General features: G+C 37.6%; 1 protein-coding gene and 1 non-coding gene across 2 annotated transcripts in view; both read left to right on the plus strand.

Annotated features, from left to right (window-relative positions):
- POLA1 (DNA polymerase alpha 1, catalytic subunit) overlaps positions 1-24229 on the plus strand; it is a 205458-nt gene that overhangs the window by 32130 nt on the left and 149099 nt on the right. Inside the window, exons 23-26 of the mRNA XM_061988595.1 lie at positions 592-688; positions 1241-1365; positions 3209-3358; positions 3587-3709. Of these exons, the coding sequence (XP_061844579.1) occupies positions 592-688; positions 1241-1365; positions 3209-3358; positions 3587-3709 (495 nt within the window). The remainder of the gene's footprint in view (positions 1-591; positions 689-1240; positions 1366-3208; positions 3359-3586; positions 3710-24229) is intronic.
- Positions 961-1091, plus strand: LOC133624731 (small Cajal body-specific RNA 24). Its single transcript, XR_009818082.1, has one exon. It is a non-coding gene; the product is annotated as a small Cajal body-specific RNA 24 (non-coding RNA).

A 24229-nucleotide genomic window follows, 5' to 3' on the forward strand; every position in this document is an offset into this window, starting at 1 on the left:
GCTTTTTAGTTTTACTTTTAAATAAGTTCAACAGCAAAGTACAAAGCAATAAGTTCCTTTGACTGTACTGTTGCATTAAAACAGTGCTGGAATTTTAAATTATTCAGAATAGCATTGGGCAACTGGGAGAAAGATTCTTACTACAACAAAATAAGTAGCAAAATACTCTTTAGGTCAGTAATGTTTTTATTTGTTTTGTTAGTGCTCAACCATTTTATTTCCAAAACCTACATTTTAAATAGGCAGGGATACTTCTGGGTTGTGAGTTGATTTATTTTTATTTTTCTTAATGTTAACTTCTACAGCTATCCAGAAAATGTATACTAATTCTGTGTTGAATTATGACAATTCCTTAAGGTCTTGTTAATATCTTGCTAGCAGTTTATTACTATAGGGGTTGGTTTGAATACTGTTTTGACATATAGAGGGCTTTAATAAGGATTATGATGAAAACACCATGTTTTGCATGTGTTTTAAAAGGAAATATATGCACTGGCTCCCAGTTTTGTATTTAATTTGCCAAGAATAGCTCCTCCAACAGTACAGAAATCTTGGAGACTAGATAATGACTTTTTTAAATGCCAAATGTAGGTGGATGAAGATGAAGATTTTGAAGATCAGAATAAATCAAAGATAGGGAAAAAGAAAGCAGCATATTCTGGGGGCTTAGTCTTGGATCCCAAAGTTGGTAAGATGTGGCAGTTTTCTTTCTTATATCAAGTTAGAGACAGGTAATATTAATGCAGATAGATTGCAATGAACTCCATCTGTGTACCTTGTGGGAGTTTGGTGTGGTGGTTTGAGTGGAACAGGGGACAGGGCAGTGGGGGAGTTGTGTACAAGAACATTCCCAACATTCATTGTGGAGTTACTTATTATTGAGGTGTTTTTTTCTTAGTTTATTGTGAGATTATAGTCTTGCTAGGAATTAGAACTGTACATCTGTGTATAATTTTCTAATGGACACGTAAGTTTTCTTTCAGTTTCTCCTCTATGTGGAGAAAACTGTACAAGTGTCCTATAGTAACACAGAAGCTATCTGTTCAACTCTGGTGAGTTAATGGAGTTGGATCGTTCCACTTCTGACAACTTTCTCTAATGGGTAGTGGTGCATGTCAACAGGTACTTTAAAGGAAGTGTGGTACAATGTATTACTGTCATTTAAATATTAACTGTGAAGTTGGATTATGTCCTGAGGGAGACTGAGTAATTATGACTTTTGTTTTAAACTCTGTTTCAGGTTTTTATGACAAGTTTATTTTGCTTCTTGACTTCAACAGCTTGTACCCATCAATTATCCAGGAGTTCAACATCTGCTTTACCACAGTGCAGAGACTGTCATCAGAAGCACAGAAAAGGGCAGAGGTTTGTGTGCTTGAACTCGTGACTTGAGTAACACCATCTTAACCTCAGTGTGTTTTCTGTGAATCAGCTTTTTAAGAAACTGTTCTTTTTATTTTCTTTTAATATATTTTAATTTTCCTACCTTCACATTTAAAAGTGATTCCTTTTTAAAGATGCATCATGGTGAGTTTTGATTTGAAACTTTTGAGTATTGTATGTCTGTCACTTCAGTTTCAGTAATGCTCTTACAGAATCTTGGTAAGCTCTCTCTCATCTAAATAAAAATCTTGATATCCTCAGGACACAAGACTTTTAGTGAGTCTCTGTTGGTTTTTTTCAGCCTCAGGTCGTCCTACCAGTTTCTGGGACATTTTTGACCAGTTTCATCCTAACCTAGTAGAGTCCTCCTGAAGTGAAGTTGTCATAAAATTTGTGAAAACACACCCAAATGAAGGAGACGGAAGTTTTATGCTTCTGTCTGGTGACACAATATGAGCTCAGCCCTGATTAGATGTCAGGAAAAACTATGTGTGTGTCTTGGGGGTGTGTGTCAGGGAGTGATACTGTGACTGTGAGCTGTGGGACCAAGCTTCATGGAAATTCATACTGTTTAATACAGCATTAAGCTGTAGTAATACAGCATTAAGCTGTATTAAACAGAACTGTAGAACCTCCTGAAGATGCAGTTCCACATACTATTTTCTCAACAGCTGTGTTGACCATGGCTTATCCGTGGCTGCTTATTCTGATTTCCTCAACTGTGCTGGCACAGTTGTTGGTGGAGCTGTGCTATAAGGAGACTAAAGGTTAAACCTGAGGCTTTTATTTTTAACTGGTATCAGCTCACAAGTTGGAATTGGTGTGTTGTACTAAATGGTTATGGGACATAGTCCTATTAGAACTAAAATGCCAGCACCAGACCAGAAATGAGGAGAAAAGTACGTGGAATTCTGTCATTAAGTTCCTTCAAACTCTACCTTCTTAAGTGTGTTTCAGATTGAAGAACCTCACTTTGATTTCTGTCATGATATGATATTTAATGAGGTTTTGGCGTTATTTCTTGTTATGGTTCTTCCCAGACTGCTCTACTAAACTTGCCAACCTTATAGTATCTCTGTGGCACTTTCTTTGTATATTTCTGTCTCTTTGATTGTCCTTGACAATTCTTTCCATTTTTATTGAGCAGCTATTTATTCAGTTACACTAACAAGAGGAATTAGTGCTTTCTATTATGTTATTGTTTTGCTATAATCAGGAGTTGTTTGAGGTTGAGTTTTCCTTCTGTTGTTACTGTCAATTTCTTGTTTGTCAATCATCTTATTAAAGGTATTAGTTCCCCAGAGCACTTGCTCAGTTTTACTTTTCTGAACACCAAAAATACTTAAGTAATTCTGAAAAAGGGTGGATTTTTTTCAGCACAGGTGGAGTTGCTTGCATGTATGCATTTGTTTGTTTTTCTGTCTATACCTAAAGAGTGAGAATGTGTGTATTTGTTTTATCTGGGCTTTTATACACACACACACACACACATATATATATATATATATATATATATATATATATATATATATATATATATAAACACACACATACTAAAACAAATATTCTTCCTCTTACTGATCTGTGTCTTTCTTGGGTTTTTCCAAACAGAGAGGCATAGTACCTGTCCCCCAGCAGGGATGAATTAATGTGGTTAAATACTACAAAAAGCCTTTCATGATGCTTGTTCTAAACTGATGCTTTGTGAGCTCTGCAATAGATACCTGCTGTGTGGTTTTGGGTCTTTTTCTCAAGTTTTTCACTTAACCCATGAAAATCCAATCTTTAAACAAAAAAATGATAATCAGTGGTGATGACTTTACAGGTCGAAGAGGACGAAGAAATTCCAGAGCTTCCAGACCCATCTCTGGAAATGGGAATCTTGCCTAAAGAAATCAGGAAACTGGTGGAGAGAAGACGCCAAGTTAAGCAGTTAATGAAACAGCCAGATTTAAATCCTGATCTTTATTTACAGGTGTGTTTTATAGAACTCCTTTGATTTTTCCTCTCACTCCCCTTAAGTGCCCTGATCAGCCTTGCAGAATAGAGATGATGAGTAGTGAGCAGTGATTGTAATATGCTTTACTTATAGCCCATCATTGCTGCAGACTATATAAAAAGCTGTGAATGTAATTGTGAACATTAAGTTCTGTTCTCTGTTGGCTATGGTTGTATCATTTTTGCTGGTTATGTTTCTTTTCAGTATGATATCAGACAGAAAGCTTTGAAACTCACTGCTAACAGTATGTATGGCTGCCTGGGATTTTCCTACAGCAGATTCTATGCCAAGCCTTTGGCTGCTTTGGTGACGCATAAAGGGAGAGAGGTAAGTCATTAAACAGGTTATACACACATGTAAAAAGGGTGGACCTAAGCCACTTACTTTTTCATTGAATAGGAGAGTGGTCTTGCGTTTTAACCTGCTTTCAGTTTCAGAACTCTAGTTTTTATCTGTCTTGTATTGCAGAAGTTGGAAATAAAATTAAACTGATATCTAGGAAAGAATTAGAGTGTCTCAAAAAATTTTACAAATCAAAGCTCTAGCTAGAGGATTATTTTGAATTAAACTGCTTAGTTTCAATGGACTAGATTATGGTGGCAAAAAAATCAAGACTGCTTTCACATTTTCCATGAATCTAGGATCCTGCTTGATGGGTTAATCTTTGATTCAATGGTATGCGTCAGCTTTGCATGAGCTTGTCTTTGGCCAGTCTGTCCTGTGCCCTAGTATGCTGAGTTCCTGAAAGTTTGTGACAAGGCTAATGGTGACAATGGATTATGTATCAGGGCCTTATTTCAGAAGCTGTTTGTTTGCTCCTCAAAGTGAAACTTTGCATTAGTCTCAAGTTGCTCTTAACTTTACAAGCAAAATTACTCTTGCTGTTGGTTAGGGTGGCAGCTGAAGGCAGACCACATCAGTTTGGTCCTGGTGAGAAAAATAATAGTAAAAAATCTAAAACATACCACTGATAGACACATTTTTTTCATGATGCTTCATATAAGTTCTTTATCGAATAGAATACTCCGGCAGAAATCTGCAAAGGTGCCAGGAACAGACATGACAGGATGGCTGGTCAATCTTTTATTTGAACAAGGAGATGGATGAGTTCACATTGGTTTCATATACTCCCTGGGACATGAGGGCACATCTCTCCTTGCTGCGGACTGCCCAATGCACTGAAGGTCCATTTACAACGCCAAAGTGATGTACATGGGGGCATGTTTTCTGACAACACATCTTTGTTCTTAAAAGACCTCACATCTAAACAGTTCTCTAGAGATAGCCCCACATGTTCAGTCTTCCAAATTGATGTCACCATTGTGTTTAACCTTACAGTAACTGTTTTAACTAGGAAATAATTTCCTAGTTAAATCACCACACATTCATGTGAATTCTAAGGTTGAATATTTCCTTTAAGCAAGTGATATCTTCATTGTTGTTGTAAGATGGTGATATGTTTATCTACAAGGTCAGCATGAAGAACATTTGGGTGTCTTAGGTCTATATTTTCTAGCAGTATTTTCCAAGTAATGAATTTGACTTTTTCGTTTTTTAATGGAAGACGTCACAAATTCAAAATTGTATGGATATTTAAAGTCTTGGCCTCTGTTAAGGGAGGAAAATACTTCTTGTTTATTGTTATGTTTAGTGTTTATTCTCAGTTATCTGCAACTTACCAGTTAATAATTGTGCATAAAATTGTGGTGTTCCTGCATTACGTGTTCCCAAGTGATACTGGAATGTGAAAGTACTGAATAGGTGATACAGGATGTGCTACAGAGCATTTTGAGACACTTTGACATAAATAGTTGATTTTTCATTGGAAAGCATTTCTAACCTCTTGAATCATGGTGGTACTAGACCTGGGCTTGCTTCTGATATGCCTTTTCATGCGTTTGAATCTCGAATTTTGTACTTGCTCTGAATTTAGGGAGAAAAGACTGTGACAGTGTGTTGTCTAAGAGTGTATTGTACTTGCTGTAGGTCTAAAAGTTTCTCCATTTAATGGAGTTGCTGGGAGCACAGCAGAGAGATGCCGGTCTTCATCTGGCAGCACCAGTGCTGGGCTCAGTGGGGCATTACTGTCTTGGTAGGTCTCTTCTGTGCAGTATAGTACCTCTTGAAGAGCTAAAACAATCTTTTTTTTTTCCCCCCCATTTTTTGAGGTAGACTAGTGTTCATTACTCTGGATACTGTGAAGAAAACAAACTTTAAAAACTAGTAATTTTTCAGGATGATCTGTAGTTGTGTGCTTCTGTGTAAGTATGATAGATTCTGATGAATGCTGTATGTGCTCTGTTCTGAAAATTTCCTTTTTTAGGTAGGTAATCAATAAACAGATACAGCTTCATTGGTTCTTTATTTCTTGAGTAGAATTTTTTGCCATAAAAGGTGACACAAGAGGACACCTTAGTTTTCTGAGGTTTTTTGTTTAAATATTTAATCTGGAAAAATACTACTTTCAAATTTTATGTTAATCTTTCTCTTCACACATTTTTTCTTAACTGTAAACGTTGACATTAAAGAGTCAGCGAATGTTAAATATCAGAAGTCTTGGGTTCTCTGTATGAGAACGTCAATTAAAAAGTAACTATTACGGAAAAAATATTATTGGACTAAATTTAAATGGCCTTTGATGATCAGTAATTAATACTTTTTTTAATACATCTGTGGAGGGGATGTGATTAAATTCAGGTAGGCTGGTAGATGTCCAAATGGCAAAAAAATACTATGTGGGTTGAAAACTGAACTTCTAACACAATTAGTGTTCATTTGTAATTCTTAGCAGAATAATTTAAAGTGAGGAACATGTAATTCAAGTTGAAGAAGTTCTTGAGGCTCATTGTAGCATTAAGTTTTACCATAAGCTGAGCGAGAACGAGTTTTGATGATTTATTAAATTGCTGCTTTTGTAATTGTGTGACTGAAGACCCTTCCACTCAAGCTATAGGAAGACCCCAAATGCTGCAAGCATCTGATGCTGAGCGGTATGTACTACCTCTCCTGGACTGTAACTTGTCTTTGTGGTTTGGCAATGCCAGTGCTAAAAGTAGTGGAGCTGCCATGCGGTTCTTTCTGATGACTAAAAATGATTGTAATCACACATTGATAAACATAAAAAAACTTGTTTATAACTATGCTAGTGTTTGACATCTTCATTTTGATGGCAGAAATATTAAATATGGAGTGGAAAGGCCATTCATAAAGCCATACTATAGCTCTAGGACAGAGTGCAATCTGTAAGAATTTAGTTTCTCTTCAGTAAGCCTTAGCGAGATATGAGATAGTGCTGGACCTTTATTTGCCTTAAGAAATGTAGCAAAACCATTACAGCTGTGCCTGTATGTTGTCTGGATCCAGCAAGGAAGTTAGCGCGTGGGATTCCAATGACCAAGGTGCAGTTGATGAGGATGGTGTAGTAATGGTAGGGAGTTTTCACTAGATGGCGATAGAGACCTGAAGATCATTAATCAATTGAGACTTCCATTTTTGTCGCAAAGTAGTTTAGACGTAGTCTATCAGGTTTTTCGAGCGGGTATTGCTTGTTGATTTTTTATTTTTTTCGTTTGTGGGTAACTTGTAGCAGGGAAGATGGAGCATATCTGTATGAATTTGTCATAATGTAGTGTATTGTATATCACGCATAGATTGGTTAAGATTTGGTGTATTTTGGAAATAAAGGGCAAAAATTTAGGGTGGGGAGAGAATTAAAACTATTGCTCAGATCTGTTTGACCTTTTTGGAAAATGTAAAAGTTTTCTTCATTTGATCATTAGAAATGCGTCACTTCTTGTTCTTAGAATAAATTTTTAAAATTCTTTCTGCATTTGCAATCCAAATGTTACATTACTGGTCTGGAATGTGTTAAAAGGCTTCCTGGACCTCCCCCCCACCCCCCACCCTCTCGTGTCACTGAGCGTTTGCCTGGACATTGCTCATGTAACTACAGCAGTTGCTTGCATGGAAAAGTAATAGGAAAATATTTCATATATTTTTAGCTGTCCTTTAATGTAATTTAACAACTGGAAACAAGATGAGTCGGTGTTGTACAAGCAACCAGCTCTGCAGTAGCAGGCAGCGTGAGGTCATGCCTTTCTAGCCTCTTTAAAGGACAAGTCTTCTGATGAAGAGTCAGTTGTCTAGTTTCCCAAACCCACGATGCCCTCTGCTGCAGGGTTTTCCTACAGGACAGCAGAGTTTTGGAGAGAATTCTGTCTGTAGGCAGCTTGATTGCTAATAGCTGTCACTCAAAGCTGAGGTCTTTTCCAGGTACTTGCTTTTTTCCACACTGTTTTTTCTTGTTATATATTTTTGCCTAAGCTGCTAGAAAACTTGCCTGTGAAAGCCAAAGAACACATTTGCTGCTTTAAGCAGTACTCACAGGTAGATTTAGTGTTACAATGTGCAACATAAAAGGGAGAAAGAGGCAATTGGGTTAATTCCAACTTTCCCATTCAGATCCTTTAGATACATTCTCAATTAATAATTAGTTTAAGGCCCTGGCAGTCAAAAGGAAGGAATAAAAGCATGTTATTGCTGCAGTCAGGGGAAAAGAATGGTTGAGGGAGGAGAAAGATGAAGTGGAGCAAGATGAGCTCATTTTAAATAAAAATAAGCAAGGGTAAGTAAGCAAGTTAATGGCCATTTATTGTAATTGTCTTCTGTAATGAAATCCAGGCATCTCTCTTTTTGCCAATTTTAAGTCTTGTTCATGCAGAGAAATTGATCAACTACTTTCTCTTAATTGCACGAAAGCATTCGTTTGAAAATCTCACGTGAGGTGGGCAATTGTCAGATTCCTGGTTTCTTCCATGGTGTAGTGTGGGAGAAAGGGGGATTGTAAAAAGTGGGAAAGGAGCCTCCTAAAGTCACATAAAAGCATTCTGTCTGCATTTGTACAGGGAATACAACATCGACATAACATTTTTTGGAAGACGTAGAGCTTGCTGTCAAAAGGCTTGGCGAGAGTTTCCTAACCACTTTTAAATATCAAAGCGGCAAACTGAAATCTTTGAAGAAATGGTGCTAAATTGTTGCAGTGTAACTAAATGGAAACTATTGGGGTCAAACCAGTTGTCACTGTTGTTAAATTTATCATTATGTGTGCAATTGTGAGCCAGTGAAAAAAAAGCTATATACATCATTCTGCATGTTAATATCTCAAATGAGTTAGAATAGACATTTCAAAGGAGAGGCTGCTTACAATCTGAAAATGGGAACAGAGTACCAAGTAGTAGAAAAATTAGGGAGCATCTTAACATTTGTTGAAATGAAATATTATTATTGTTAGTCAAGTGCATGAGATGATATCTGGTCTGGTAAAGACTTTTACATCTCCAAGGAGAGGAAATGATACATATCAATTAAGCAGAATGGCCAGAATATTTTGGGTGAGGAGGAAATTAGTCTGGAGGAAAAATATATATTTTTTTGTGTGGTTTGGTTTTCATGGTTTTGATTTTTTTTTGTTTGTTTGTTTGTTTTTCCACTGGTCAGAAAGGTTTTGTTTAAGGGATATTCACCAAGTAATGTTTAGGAAGATTATCAGATTCAGATTGATTGTTCAACAAGTCAGATGAGTAGAGACTTTCTTTTTTGTGACTGCTTGTTTTAAGATCGTGCTATCATGACAGGTGTGGTGCCTCTCACTTCCCAACTGCTGATTTTCATAGATGGGTTATAGCAATTCCATGGCCTCATGGTGAGTTGGATTAGCTAGGTAATCTGAGTTGAAAACTAACTCTAGAGAAAAACTGTACTGATTTGTCTTAGATCAATGCCTCAGTGGCTCACTGCATGCTCTTAGAGATGGTAGGAAGCAGGAGATTGGAAAGTGAAATATAAGGGCTCAGGCATGCCCAGCCTTTTTTCAGCTTCCCTACAACTGTGAAACTGCAGGGATTGTGTGAATAGGACAAATGTGTGGAAGTTTTGTTTGGCTGGTATTTTTTTTCTGTAGGTTTTTTTTTTCTTACGTTTTCCTATTTCCTATATGTTCCTGCCTTGACAAAAGACGTAGATTTTGCTTGAATCTTATCTTAACCTGTCTGACTAGGTAACAAGAAGATATTTGTCACCCAAAATTGTGGTAAAATGTAAAACCCAAGGTACTGGGAGACATTCTGGCACATTCTCCGTATTTTAATTGTAACAGTACCTCCTGTTGTAGAAGTCATCTGTGTCAGATAAGAGAGCTGATACCTCAGGATGTCTCTCCACTTCCAGTGGTAACGTGAAAGACCCTCAGGTGTACAGTAAAATATTGGAGAATGCACTTGAACCCTGCAGCCCCCAAAGTTTGCCATGCTTCAGCTTTAGAATAACTGAAGAAATCCTTTAATCCTATCTTGAACACTGTAGGGATTATGGGATTCAGAAGACAGAGATCCTTTTGTGGTTCTCTTCTTCAGATGCTGGCATAGAAATGTCTCGTAAATGGGAAATAAAGTAGCACGGGAGCTTCAATGTGAAGGTGTGAGCTTTTGCAACACGACAACACCCTTTGTAAACTTCTTAGGTTCAGTTTTCAAACAAATTCTTTTTTCAGTACCCACTATTAAGATTGGAAGAACACAAATGATAACTGCTGTCTTAATATTTTTCTCCAGCCTGTATATTAGTTAGCACTACAAGTGTTTACAGTACGTGTTTTCTTAGTTCATTAATAGCTGGACATAAAATATTTCAGGTTTTGAGACTTAACAGCGGTTAAGTCAGGTTATTTTTCAGGATGTCATTGTATATCATTCGTGTCATGCATTTATCTTAAATTGGATGTTGGCCTGTTCTAGAAACCATGGGTTTGGATATGTACATGGTAATAAAGTTTTCAAAATAAACTTCAAATTAGGAGTTAAAAATCATTTTCCTTTTCAAGCAGCATTCCTAAGAGTGCTGAAGAACGATCTGACTGAAGTGTCTGTCTCCCGTGAGACTTAAATAAATATTCATACTGTCCTTCAAAGATATGACACCTTGATCTCATAATCAAAAATTTTCATGCATTTCCTGGGAATGTTGCCCACTATTGCACAACAGACTGTATTAAAAACTTTTTGCTTCATCCACAGTTACATGATCTATTCTTTATCCTTTTGGATGAATAATCTTTTGAACCTACCAAACCTGCTTTTTTCAGGTAATTATTTAAGAATGTTGATGATCCTACTCTGAAATATAGGGAGAGGTAGAGAAATGGGTTTCTTCAGTTTTGAGAAAAAAAGGACAGAATTCATTGTGGTCTTCAGCAGCCTCATGGTGACTATCATTAAGAAGCCAGACTCTTTCCAGATATGTCCAGCATTGCACCAGGCAGATTTAGGCTTGTAGTGGACAAGAGGTTGCCCAAAGATTTGCTTATGGCCATCAGTTTAGAAGTTCCTTTAATTCATACTCATGTATTTATTTATTTATTTATTTATTGCCAAGGTCAGCCAGATTCAACAGTTGCAAGAGCAGCAGCTTGTTGGAAATGAAGAAAAGTAGAACGATGAAGACATTTCAGCAGAAATACTTGTCTTACTAGCCTGTTTTTTTTCAAGGCTGACGTAACCCAAACCTTTACTCCAAGTACTTTGAATGCAGGTTTTGCTATATAGATCAAGTCATGTGGTCTTTTGCATGTATGTCCTTTTGCTGGGCCTGTGCCAAGATTCATTGGCTTAATTTAGAAGATACGCATGAATGGCTTCTGCTATTTTCAGCATTGAAATACACTTATGAGATAGACGAAACAGTTTGCTCAAGATCTTTATTTATCTGCGGAAGGTGGACTGTCTCTCTGCTGCAGGTACAATACCTTGTAAGGATATAGGAGCTCTTGGTGGGCAGTATCAAGAAATCTGCTCAGGACAAAGGCTTTTTGAGAAATGTAGTTTAATGAGCTAGGGCATAACACACAATGTTAGAAGCAGGGAAACCTGTAAGTCTGGCATATAGCCTAAGGTAATTTGTTCAGACTTCCTTTGTAGAAGAAAGAGGGCAGTGCCAAAGCTGGATGAAATAAATCCCACTCCCAAAGTTTAGAATTGTGATAGGTGATTGAAAGGCATGTGAAAACCTAACTTATCCTTGCAAACTCTGTTTGCTTTCTTCCAGTAGATATACATAATGTAATGCTGGAGATGTTGCTGATGGTAGTGTTGTCTTCAGCTTCAGGCCATGCCCTTTATCAGACTTATGGGTAAGGTTTCAGGGAGTAGGATTAAATTATATATGTTGATGTCTGCTCTACAATTTGATACTCTCTGCGTTTGCTGATTTGAGCCACTAGAAACAGTTGCTCTATAAAATCCTATATCAACACCTGGATTAGTCCAAAAAGAAATGCAATTTCCTTTATTTTTCATATTTAGTCTTTTACATTTTCTTATGTTCTAACAGACAGACTTTAAAAAAGAGAAAGTAGTAATTTTTGAGGTTGTTGGGGGAGGGAAGTGGCTCCCACTTGTGCCACTGAAATGCAATGCTCATCAGAAACGAGGAATGTCAGAATGTCTTTTGAACCTTACTGCAGGGATTAGTCCCTGACAGTCATTTCTGTGTGAGCTTCTGCTAGTCTCGGTAATTACATGAGACTAGAGAAACTTAAAATTTGGATAATGATGGATGGTAAGCACTGGTTTAAAAAAAGAAAAAAAAGCGCTCTTTTGACATGTAACATTTGTAAATGGCGATTCCTGGTTCCTGCAGAGATGGGCACAGACAGCCATAGTCAAGCAGTTGACTATGATTGATCAGGCCTTGTTAATGCTTTTTTTCTAATTAACTTGCCTCATTCATGAAACAGACCAGAAATCTGTGAGTTTAAACTATTGGTAGTTATCATAAAAGCAGGACTGTAATATTCTGCTTTGCTGAAGTTCAGGGTCATGTTTCCTGAAGTGCCTGGGTAAGAAATGTTTCTGTGATAGTGATATAAAAGACCTCGAGGTACAAATACTTTTTTTATCCAAGGAAAGTAAATCTGCAGAACAGTTGGCAGGGACGAGGATAACTATGGTAATTGCTCCTACACTGGCTGTTTTGCCCTTTGGTTTACTCTGAATTGTTCTGTGTGCTGCTTAGTTCTGTTAGGCAATACCACAGTTGTCAGACTAATAATTTATTTTCTATTTTCTCTAACTGACTTCAGTGCAAAGAATGTTTTCAGTGTTAACTTCCTCCTTGATGCTTTTAATTTTACTGGGATATCAAACTGTCACAGGCTTTGTTGTACTACAATTTGGAATTGGCGTGTGGAAGGCTGCCATAAACCCATGAGGATGTCTCGGCCCTGTGCTCAAGTCTATTCCTGTTGGCTTTGCTCTGGTTGGAATTTTACTTGTTGAACCTAGAACTTTCTTAGCCGTACTCTGACTTTTGAGCAACCCAGATGTAAGTCAATGACAGATGATATTTTGGTTTTTGTGTGACCTGAATTTCTCCACTTTCTCCTCCCCATCTCCCTCAGAACACAACTTCATCAGTGTATTTGAACTTAGGCAAATATGATTTTTGTATTTGCTCAGAAGTCTATTGTTTTCTTTAAATCATAAGAACATCTCTGTCTTGATGTTTTAATGTGTATCATACCTGGGTATTTTTGGTTCAATGCATAACTTCTTATTTTTCAGCTTAAAAGTAGTTACCCTGGAGCTAAAGAAAAATCAATGAGAGGCTTGTACTTAGAATGAGAACCCCCACAGAAAGCTTTGATTAGAGAAAAACTTGAGATATGACTCTTACACACAATTGTCCATCAGGTGGCCAGTCATTCTGGCATGTGCGACTGTATACCACAGATGCTAGAAATGGAAAAAGTCTGTTACATCATGTAGTTCATCTTCCTAAATTATGTATGTAGTTATTTCAGCAGAGACACAACTCTTCATGGCTATTTTTGTTGAAGGCTGTTGCCTTTCACGAAGACACTTTTAGTTTTGTTGTCATTTTTGATCTGATTGCTGTTTGTGATAGCTAATTTTTAATAGATTTAAATATGGAAGATGAGCCTGCCTTCAGTGGGAATGTGCTAATTGACAGGTGTCCTTAAGTTCCACATTCTTGGCAGTGGTCCAGGATGACAGAGCAGTAATGATTTAGAAACTGCCATTCCTTCCGGGTGAAAGGACTGGATTAAATCTGTGAAGTTATTAACTACTGCTTCTTTTAACAGATTGTGAGAAGATCATTATGGCATCTAATTAGTTCAGATTACCTTCTTTATGAACAATTGTTAGGGTTTTTTTTAATTCTGTTAGATGCTGTCTTATGGCTTACACAAATCTTTTTTTTCCTCCTTAATGTTTTGGATGGTTACTCTGAGGATTTGCGTTTAGGGATCATGTTCCTATCTCTTTGTGGTGTAATTAGTACAGCTATTTAAATGTTATCTGGAACCCATTTACCCTATCTGTCAGTTGCTGCTTAGTTCACTGGAAATGCTTTTATGTAAATCACAGAACAATACTTCTGACTTGTAACAAGATTGGGCTGAATTTAGGAAACTAAAACAGTTCATCCTGGAATAAAAAATGTCTTGCTGAATCAAGGGTAGAAAATTACAAAAGCTGCCACCTTTTAGAAGTGTATTATTCTGACATACGTATATATATAAATTGAATTAGCTATGATACTCCTACCGTGGGAAGCTTCCCACTGAGTCTAAAAAATTTAGAGAAAAGTAGGCACACATTAAATTTTTCTCCCAGTTTGCATGCTAATTGATAAGGTGGACCAATATTCCTTGCTGTCTTTCTGCAGTAGGCTACAATTTCTGTGTTTCTTTAAGACCAGCTTTTCAGCTGAGAATATTTGGAATTGATAATTGATGGGGAGGGGGCAGGTGCTTTCCTTTTACTTCCAAGTAATTTATTGATGAACGTGCTTCCTTCTATGGCTAGAAGATACTTGCACTTTATAGGAATCTAATTGGAATCAATCTAATGATTTTGATTGCTTTTAGACTTCTGTGGAAGGTTCTGTCCTAATTTTGGCTTATTTTATAACCACATAACAAATATGATTTTTTTTCTTCCATTCAAATAAAAGCAACCCTGCTTTTTCCATCACCCTCCTTTAGTATACACACCTTTTGCCATCAGATACTTTGGTGGTGGATCTTGAACTTTGATTTTATTTTTCAAATATTTAAAGAAAACAATTATGAAAGTCTCACATCTTTCATATCTGAGCAAGTCATCTGTTTTGTTGTTTTTTGGGTTTTTTTTCCTAGAAAGATGTGATCCTGACCAAAGGAAAAAAATAAATTGTGACTTTTGTTTATGTCTTTTAGGTTTCAGCCTGGAGTGTAAGCTTGTGTCACTTTGCTCTGTCATAAATACTGTGTTAAATTACAGCATTTTTTTTTTTTTAAAGAAACTGTTTGATTTTTTGCCAGAGATTCCTGAGCCATCTAGTAATAGTTTCAGGGATCCTATTCCTTCTCTGAAAATCAGTGCCAATTTTGGACTGTGCAGCTGTCCCAGTTTCCTTTTCATTAATTTTCACTGTAGGAATAAATGTTTGTTGTCTAATGTTTATTATATTAGCTTATTTAAAGCCAGTTATTTCCTTCCCAACATAGATCTTGCTTTTTTTTTGCCCCCCATAAAATGGAAAAATTAGTAGATCTGGATGATAAAGCAGTATGAAGCGGCATTTATTTGACTATTCCAGAAATGATCCTTCTGTTATTCCATACAGTACTGCATAGCTTTTGGCTCAGCTGGACTGCATAATAGTGGAGAGTCGCCCTGCTAAGCCAAGCAACTCCTTTTTGCTTCGAAGAGTATGTAAGGCATGCAGAGTAGTAGATTATCACAATTATCAAGTATCAGTACTGACTTAGTATTTGTCCCTGGCCTTTCCCATCTTAACTTAAGGAAAGGCTGTCTTGGCTGCCCTCTCTCTGAGAGGAACTGGGGTTAATAGTTTATTAATAGTTTGTGTTGTACATAGAACAACACAGATTTGCTGTATGCTCTGAACATAAGGGGGGTTTTGCCTTTTACTTAACAGGATGCTTCTTTCACCATCTAAGTTCTTCATACATAGTGTTGGAAGTGGGCACTGTTAACGGTGTTTGGACTTTTATGGTCTGATAAGCTCTTCTGAAATATGAAAAAAACTAAACCCCCGACTAAAAAACCCACAACAAATCATTTGCATGCTTTGCATAACGTGGAGGCATTGAGTTTTGTCTTCCATTTTCAGTATTTATATCATGGCCAATAGTTGTTTTAGGTAACTACAGTTACCAGCATAAAGAGATCAGTGGCTCGCACTTGTTCCCACAGAAGGAAGACTTGGTTCTCTCTTGAGGTTCTGAGCCATTGCAGTGAATGCTGGGACAGGTGGACTTAGGGAAAATCTGCATCAACATGCTTACAGTGAAATAATTCCTTGATGTGTTTCAATTCTAACTGCTTTTTAAATGCAGTGGGCACAGGTGTTTAAATGTTAAGTCAACTGTAGTGAAAGTGTTATTTGGAAAAGAGAGTAGCATGAGCTGCAAATAGATTTTCCTAGACAGCAAGTAATTGATTTATTTTTTATTATTTCTCTTTTTTTTCTGTTTTCCTCATTGCTGTTTTCTATGTTTATGAAGGGAGGAATGGTATTTTGATGGGGGTAGTTCAAGAGGAGATTAATTGTCAAAGAATACTAGCAGTTTCTGTGATAACTGCAGACTCTTGAAGTTAAAATCTGGAGGAGACACATGAAAATGGCTTTTACCTCAGCATTCAGTTCAGTCAGTATGTTAAGACATTGAATGTCAAGAATAAAACTATCTGGAGAAGATAGCTATAGGTCTTCAAATAACAAAAAACCCCCATGAAACACAGGGTCATCAGAATTTGTAAAGAGAAATTCTTTGTCACACTGAAGGACAAGCAACTTTGTGAGTCCATTGAGCCCAAAAGTGCTCAAGAAATCAGAAAAGCTTCGATAATTTGTTCTAATCTGTACATAGAATTAAAATAGGAAAAAAATACTGGGCTCTGTAAATCAAGTTTTAGAGTCAATATCTGGTTATAAACAAATTCTTTTTTACTGGGACCTGAGAAGAAAGCTTCTTCTAGGGGAAGGGGCTTCCTCTGCTTTGCTGTGCCGCACCTGGTACTGGACTTCCTGGGAAAGGAATGTAGATAGGCTACACGTGAAGTCTGTATTTCAGACTTCAGGGTGAGAATCACTGCTTGACTATTTTGGGGGTTTTGTGTTTGGGGTTTTTTCTTGATTTTCTTCCTACGAAAGAGAACAGCTGGGTAATGTCTGTGGAAGTCATGCTTCCAACTCAGCTCCTGTTTGGCTGATGCCTTATGTTGAACTCTTCCTGGAGGATGAAATGTCTCTTGGCACATTTGTTTGCCATCTGCTGTATGTCACTGTTGATAAGGCTTAGTTAGCGCTTTTCCTAGGATAGTGAATGACATAGTTTCAAAAACTGCTTTTTTTACCTGTTGCTGTGGGACTTGAACAGGCCCTGTTCTAAATGTTTTCCATCTGGTACATACCATTACTGTTTCAGATGACTAACAGGAAAAAACGATAATTGAAGCTATCAGTCTATTACGTAGTAAGCTTTAATTAGTTAAACTGCTTCGTATTCGTTTATCGTTGGTGCTAATGCTCTTGAAATTAATTGGCACTAAAGGGGGTTCAAAGTTTGTATGCAATCATTGCTGTTATAATGTGCTATATTACTAGGTAACTTGGCTTATTAGGTGATTTGATTCTTGATTATTGCTGCAAGTTAACAAGGCCAGAGTAATTATCTCATAAACAATAGCCTTGCTCACCAAGACAGATGCAGTCAGACCCTTCCTGCAGAGTTTGAGTGCCCGCTGTATTGTAGTGAATGAGCAAGGGAAGGGGATCTACTTCTGTCACCTAGCAGCAGCAGATGGAGAAGATTTTTAGAAAGTGGGATAGCACACTTTCAGATCTTCTGTTATGCTAATAAAGTTTTTTCTGTGAGAATGATAGCAATGTCAATAGCCATAATCTATCAATGACATCAACCCCTGGCATGTGCAAGCCATCAAAGCAAACACAGAATGCCTTTGTATGCATAGCTGGACAGTATAAACCAGTTGCTACAGCTATCATTTTCCTAAAATAAACTAAATACCTAGCATACACATTCATTAAACTTTTTTTGAACAGAAGTTGTGATTTGGTTAAAATGGAATATTTAGAGTCATGGCAATTGCTAGGCTCCATAGGAATTTAACCCCTAAATAGTTACTCCATTGCATGCCACTGGTGTACTGTAATGTGGCTTATACCAGACCACTAGTGTCTGATAGAAGAAATAAGAAAGTTATTAGATGAAGTTAATCCAGTAAGTATAAAGTATTATTAAATAGTACATATTTAATACCTAAGCTCATATTTAAAATGGTAGGGCTTACATCAGAAACTAATTACAAGTGAGGATGACTTTAACGAGTGGAAAAACCAGAAAATTACCATCGTGAAATTATGGAATAGCAGTATGACTGGATAGTACCAATGTGGACCTCTTGTCAGTCACTCTTCAAAATGCCATCAGGAGAAGGTTCAGGTGCCGAATCTCCAGATTTTTAAGTGCCTTGATCTGGGTTCCGATACTATTTTAAGTCTCTCGTTAGAGCCAGCATGCAAATCTTTATTAGGACCATCCTTCAGGAACTGCACACTGCAGGTCAGGTATTTATTCCATCACAGGAAACTGTTGTTTCTAGGAACGAAAAAGCTTAGTCACTAGACTTCCTTAATCTTCTCTTTCTGTCGCTTACATTCTTGAAGTAGAGTTTGTAACAGATTCATAAATTCACATTGTGAATGGACAGGTTTCATCTATGAATTTTAAAGATGTCACTGTGTTTCAAGTAAAAAGGGTGGATAATTATTTTGCATGGTAGACTGCTTAGTATGTTTTATTAGAAGCATCTGTGAAGTTTTACAATGGATAGTTCTTTGTAGCCATAGTAATTAATGCCCTTTTTTAGTAGTATCAGCTTACAAATTAGAAACTGGAGTATGTGGAGACATAATGAAGACTTTAAACACTGATGCACATGCAGAGGGTCAACTTTATAGGAATAGTTTTGAAGATAGAATTTAATTTGGGGTATTTTAAGCTATTACACCTACTGTTTAGGTAATTTTCTTTTTGTTCTAATCTTTGGTATTTACAATTATGACATTTAATTCTCTCCTATAAGAGATTGTAGTTGCCCAGAATAAAAAGATGAGGAGTGCAGGAGAAAAAATCCTCATGAATTTCTCATAACCATTAATGTGCAACCTGTGAAGATACAGAGGAACCTAAATACCCTTTTCAGTTGATTTATACTTTTCAGCAAGGAAGGAAAAGTAACAACATTTTAAGTCATTACACTGTAGATGTGGTACTTCTAATGGTATCTATCGAGTGTATCTATTTGATGGTGAAAAGAGTTCCTCACCAGTGGATTCATTTTGATATTTGAGCCTTGAAACCAAGTTTCCATGTTTGAATCTACTAAGATTGTTGATGTCATGCATCTAATAACCTATCTGCTTGAATAATAAGAAAGCCTCCTACTTAGTCTGTTTACCTAACGGGAATAATCGAGCAGTCATTGTGACAATACTGCTCTTAGCCAACAAAACACATTTTTCCCCAGGAAACATAAAATATTTTTAAGGCAATAGTGATAGGGCCCCCTGAAACGAGGCTCAGTGAGGAACAAATATGTATCTCAAATTGTCTTTCATGGCTAGTGAAGTTAAAATAAAACAGATCCAAAACCCAACTTCACCTTATTTATAAGAGAGACGGATAGCCTCATCAGTAGGATTACATCTATTATTTTAGGGTTTGTTTATTCCTGGATTTCTTAGTAAACCTTTTTGCCATATAGGCCTCACCATAAATCTTGGAGCGATTGTGTTGTTTAGGTTCCTTGTTGTGACAGAGACCATTGCTAGTCAGAGGAGCCAAGAATCAAAATTGTGTAAGTCAGGTGTCCTCAGTGTGTGTGATCTGGCTTCGTACCTGTAAGTCATGTCTTCCTCATCTTTTTTCCTGACTGTCTTACAGGTCCTCTTATGTGATTAGTTTCTGTGTGTGTTGGTGCAGATTCAGAGCCTCTGCAGTTGCCAGCATAAATGAGCCATATTTAAGTTTAACTTTGTGGCAGAGGAGTAGCATAGAGGTGGTAGTGGTTTTCCCATCATTTGGGTTAAATCAAGAATGTATGTTTTCCTTCAAAAATTTACACTGTTACTCAACCTGAAGTTAGAGGCTTGAAGTAGACACTATTTACTAAAATTTTTATGGTCCATGTGTTACATAGGAAAGTCAATAAGGAATCACTGCAGTCTTCTGCCATGCTGAAATCTTACAATTTGTGACAGTTGAATTGAATAGAATTTGAATGAATTGGATATCTTTGGTAAAGGTAATTTGGTGTAGTTATAAGAAGTCATGTGTGGTCATCCAGGGAGGAATAATGTATTACCCATCTGGCACAGAAGAAAAATCTTTGTACTTAAAAACTTGGTACTCTATGGTACCCTACATTGGACCTTTGAATATTTACCTTGTTTAATGCTCGGGGGACTCCTTCTTCATGTAGAATCATAGAATCATAGAATGGTAGGGGTTGGAAGGGACTTTTAGAGATCATCTAGTCCAACCCCCCTGCAGAAGCACGGTCACCTAGATAAAGTCACATAGGAACATGTCCAGATGGGTCTTGAAGACCTCCAAGGAAGGAGATTCCACAACCCCTCTGGGCAGCCTGTTCCTCTGCTCCATCACTCTCATGGTGAAATAGTTTTTTCTCATGTTTAAGTGGACTCTGTGTTTATAAGAGGTTTCTTGTAATACCTTTCCAGGTGTGCATGATCTGATATCTTTAGTTTGTTTTAAGGAAACCGTTTGCTATAGTCTACATCTCTGTAAAGCATTGTATAAGGAGAAAGCGATGGATGACTCTTGAAATGTTTACTGTTTATTAATACATTTATAATTTTGATCATCAATTTCTCCGTCACTTTCCTCAGACGGTGCTCACTCTTTAGGAAGGATAGAATTACCTGTACTACAATGAGTATCATCTCTGAATGTGTTAAGAAACTTGTTTGCTTTCGTGTTTTCTTATTTCTGCATTGTACCTCATGTCATGAATTTTTTAAGGGATTAGATAATTTTTCCTGGCAGAAAAATCCCCAGTGGAGTAAACAGACATATCTTCACATGTAGGAATCCTTGTAGGTTTTAACTGTATCAGTGCTTACTGCAAGTTGCCCATTTTTCAGGCAGTGAGGTGAAATAGAAGGTTATAACCAGAAGATATGTGGGTCTGGAGTCTGTTTAGATAAATTTACTTGTATGAGCTGGGGGAATATTTTCAAAGTATATATTGGAGCTATATATTGGACGTTCCAAGGTTTTCGGGGTATCAGACACACCCTTGTGAAGAAAGGTCAGTTGCAAGGAGAGGACTCTTGTGACACTGACGGCTGAATGATGTGCCATAACTAAGGACTATATTTTGCCATTGCAATGGGCACAGCTCTCTGCCATAGCAGGTTGTATCTCCTCGGTATAGTAGTTAGGACAGTTCCTGATGTGCAGTAAAGCATTATTGTACCAGTGCCTGAACCCCAAAGGAGAGTTCCAAGGAGTTTATTAAAATCTTCAAACTCTATTAATACTGACAAAGTGGATGAGTTGGAAGAGGTCTGTTCTTCAGGTCTTTGTTCTTCTCTGTAGTTCAAGGTTGTGTTCATATCCCTACAAAGCTCAGGGTCTTCTGAGAGCTGTGATTAAGTATACCTATTGGTGTTATTTCAGTAAATGCGAATCAAATGTTTTTTCCTTCATGCAGTATTATTTATTACCACAGTTCTGAGTAATTGCTTAAAAAGAACTTCTTTATAAGCATTTGCTCATTGTATTTGGTGTGTGGAAGAATCTCGAGGTTTCGGGACCTTCCTAGCACATCTGAACTGATATTAATTTGTGACTTGCATAGGTATTACACAATCACACCTTGATGCTGTACTATTTCTTAATGTAAAATAGCTTTTACAACTATTGGACTCATGCAAGTTCAACTTGCAGAAGTGTGGAACAGAAAATGCTTCATATTAATCTATGTGTGCTTCAGAGGCTTTTATGGACACCGTATGTGTATCAAAACTGGATTGCTTAGTATGAAAATGGCAAGATCTTGAATGTAGACTTCTGACAGAACTCTGTTTTCATTGCACTGTGGTGTAATTTACGTTATCAGTACCTACTGTGACACTGTATAACTGGTTTTGCTAGATAAAACAATGTGCCAGTTAGATTCAGATTTATTGAGGACAACCCATTTCCTTTAAAATGTTTTCACGAACAAATTGACTTAATTAAAAAATAAAACCAAAAGACAATCCTTTCTTCCGTCAAAACTGTATGATAGATGTGGCTGAAAACAAAAGCTTGACAATGTGATTATAAGTTTATTGTGACTTCCAGCAGCTTGTCCTGATGATTTCGTGTAAAAAAATAAAAATGCAGTATATAGGAATGAAAAGTGTTTGCTTGCTGATGTCAAACCTTGCTTGCAGTTTCTTTGGAAAACCCTGGAGTCCATGCATCTTGAAATTTTCTTCCAGTTGGGTCACTGGAAATGGCATGTGTGCAGGTAGTGCTTGCCAGTGAAGTAGGTCCAACTTGCCCAAGAGACTCTCTTGCATACTCTGATCGCCCCAGCTTCTCCATAGCAGGCCTAACCACACAGGCATGGGGAAAGAGCTATCATGGAGGCAAGGCATGATCAAGTTATGCTCCTAGTAATAGTCTTTTAGATGCTCAGCAAAGAAGCTTTGCTTCAGGTTCCAGTAAATTTTTAAGCTACTGAAAACTAAAAGTGGTCTGAGTGGATTGCACCTCCTTGTTCAAGTGTCAGAGAGACCTGAATACCTGAGCACGGTTCAGAAAAAGAGAAAACAAAGAGCCCTCTTAACCTATGTGTCATATAATCAAGGTCTAGAGCAAAGTTTTTCCTTCCACTTCCCTCCTTTTACCTTAATGTACTTCAGTCAAGCATTAAGTCTTGATGTGATGCTTGACTTGTGTGTATAAGCATACTGTTATATGGTAATTTAGCCATGTCACTGTAGTGTATAGTGTTCTGAATGCTGCTTGTTTGACACTGGTTTTTGGGAGGAGGTCTTTTGTGGTTTTACTGTTGTATTCAGTGTTCAGAATATTAAAAAAGAATAAATAGATAAAGCAATAAAAGAGGAGCTGAACACACTGGGGAAAACAACCCCATGATAATAGATACCAAGGAGACAGAACTTCCTGACATATCTCATTAATGGGCAGAAAAAAGGAGAAAAAAATGTCTCTGAGTCCATAGGCATGGGATTTTTTTTTTTTGGTGGAGGGAAGTCATAGGTACTTTTACATATAAAGATACCAGAGGTGTATTGTACAACTGGATTTTGTTTCTTACTAATTTGCTTTACTTACAAATTCATGTTTGTTTTAATAGCTGTCTTTCTCCTTACCTCCCCTCTCCCCCAAAGTGTTAGACATCTTCACTGCCAAAACATCTATGTTCCGTGTTCTCAGTCACTTCCTAAATTTGTCATCACCACTGCTCTTGTTTTTTAGCCTCTCCAGTTGAATACCATCTTGTTTACAGATGAAGATGGAAGCCTGGAATTTGATTCTGAAAGCAGTTGTGTAAAATTCAACTCTCTTACCTGTTTAAATTGAAGTGAGATGTTTAGGGTATGGGGTAGGTGAGGAAGGGGTTCCAGAGGGTAGGAGGGGAGGACAAGCTGATGATGAATTCCAGACTGGTTCATTTGCCAGCCAGCAGCATCTGCCTGGCTGCTCTGAACTGGCTTTTCTTTCAAGAGGACAAAGGTGGAAATTAAACCAGAGAGTCTGTTTTCTGTTTGGAGAACAAAGACTAGTGTTACTCCTGGAAGTAAGAATGGAAGGGATATTCTTCTGGCTCTATCAGGATGCTCTTGCCATGCATGGTGGTTTGCAGTTGCTGAGCTGTACCCAGCAGTATGTCCTGCACCAGTGCTCCTTTTATTCTTTCCCTAGGCTGCTCTTCCAGCCCAACCAAAGTATTCATTGACGGCTCCCCACTGAACTAAAAAACGTGTCACTCGTGGCTTGCTGCAGTAGGAACGGAAGGCTTGCACCGCTGCATGACAGATTTATAAGCAGTGTCTTTCTTCCATATATTTCTTCAGGTGTGTTTTTTCTTGTTTTGCGAAGTACTTCCACCATCTGTCTGTGTGTGGACATTTGAGCTGTATGTTACCGCTTACCCTGTTGTTTTGAGGTGTGATTTCCTAGCTTTCTCCCTACCATATGCTAGCCAGACTGGAGTGTCCTTGAACCTGCCCTCCCTTTTCTAAACCAAAGAGTGAGAACCTTTTGAGCAGTTTAAGTGTCGGCTGTGTCACAGCTGACAGGAAACCGATCTGTCGCTTGGCCTCTTGTGGTGCAGCCTGAGTTGCCAGTGGCATGTGCCTAGGCTATGTGAGCCCTCCAAGGGTTGGGGCATGCACACCGAGGGTCTCCTCTGCTCCTCAGCAAGGTGGAATTCAGCTGTGGACATGGTTGGAAATCACTATCTGTCTTAAAATGTTGTGGCCATTTTCCACAGCTGTCTGTCCTGTCAAAACAGTGACTTGTCTCAGGGTTAAAGGTTGATGAAAACCGTTGCTAACTTGAGATGACTGATGTTAGAAAAACTAATTAGTGAGCAGGGGCAATTAATTTGATCCCTTGTGGCTCAGTTTCTCTCCAAGGATTTGAAGAACTTTGCTGAGGAGCACCTATGTTACCAGCTTCTTTCTTTT

This window comes from Colius striatus, chromosome 1 (assembly GCF_028858725.1).
Source record: "Colius striatus isolate bColStr4 chromosome 1, bColStr4.1.hap1, whole genome shotgun sequence".
NCBI classification, from domain to species: domain Eukaryota; kingdom Metazoa; phylum Chordata; class Aves; order Coliiformes; family Coliidae; genus Colius; species Colius striatus.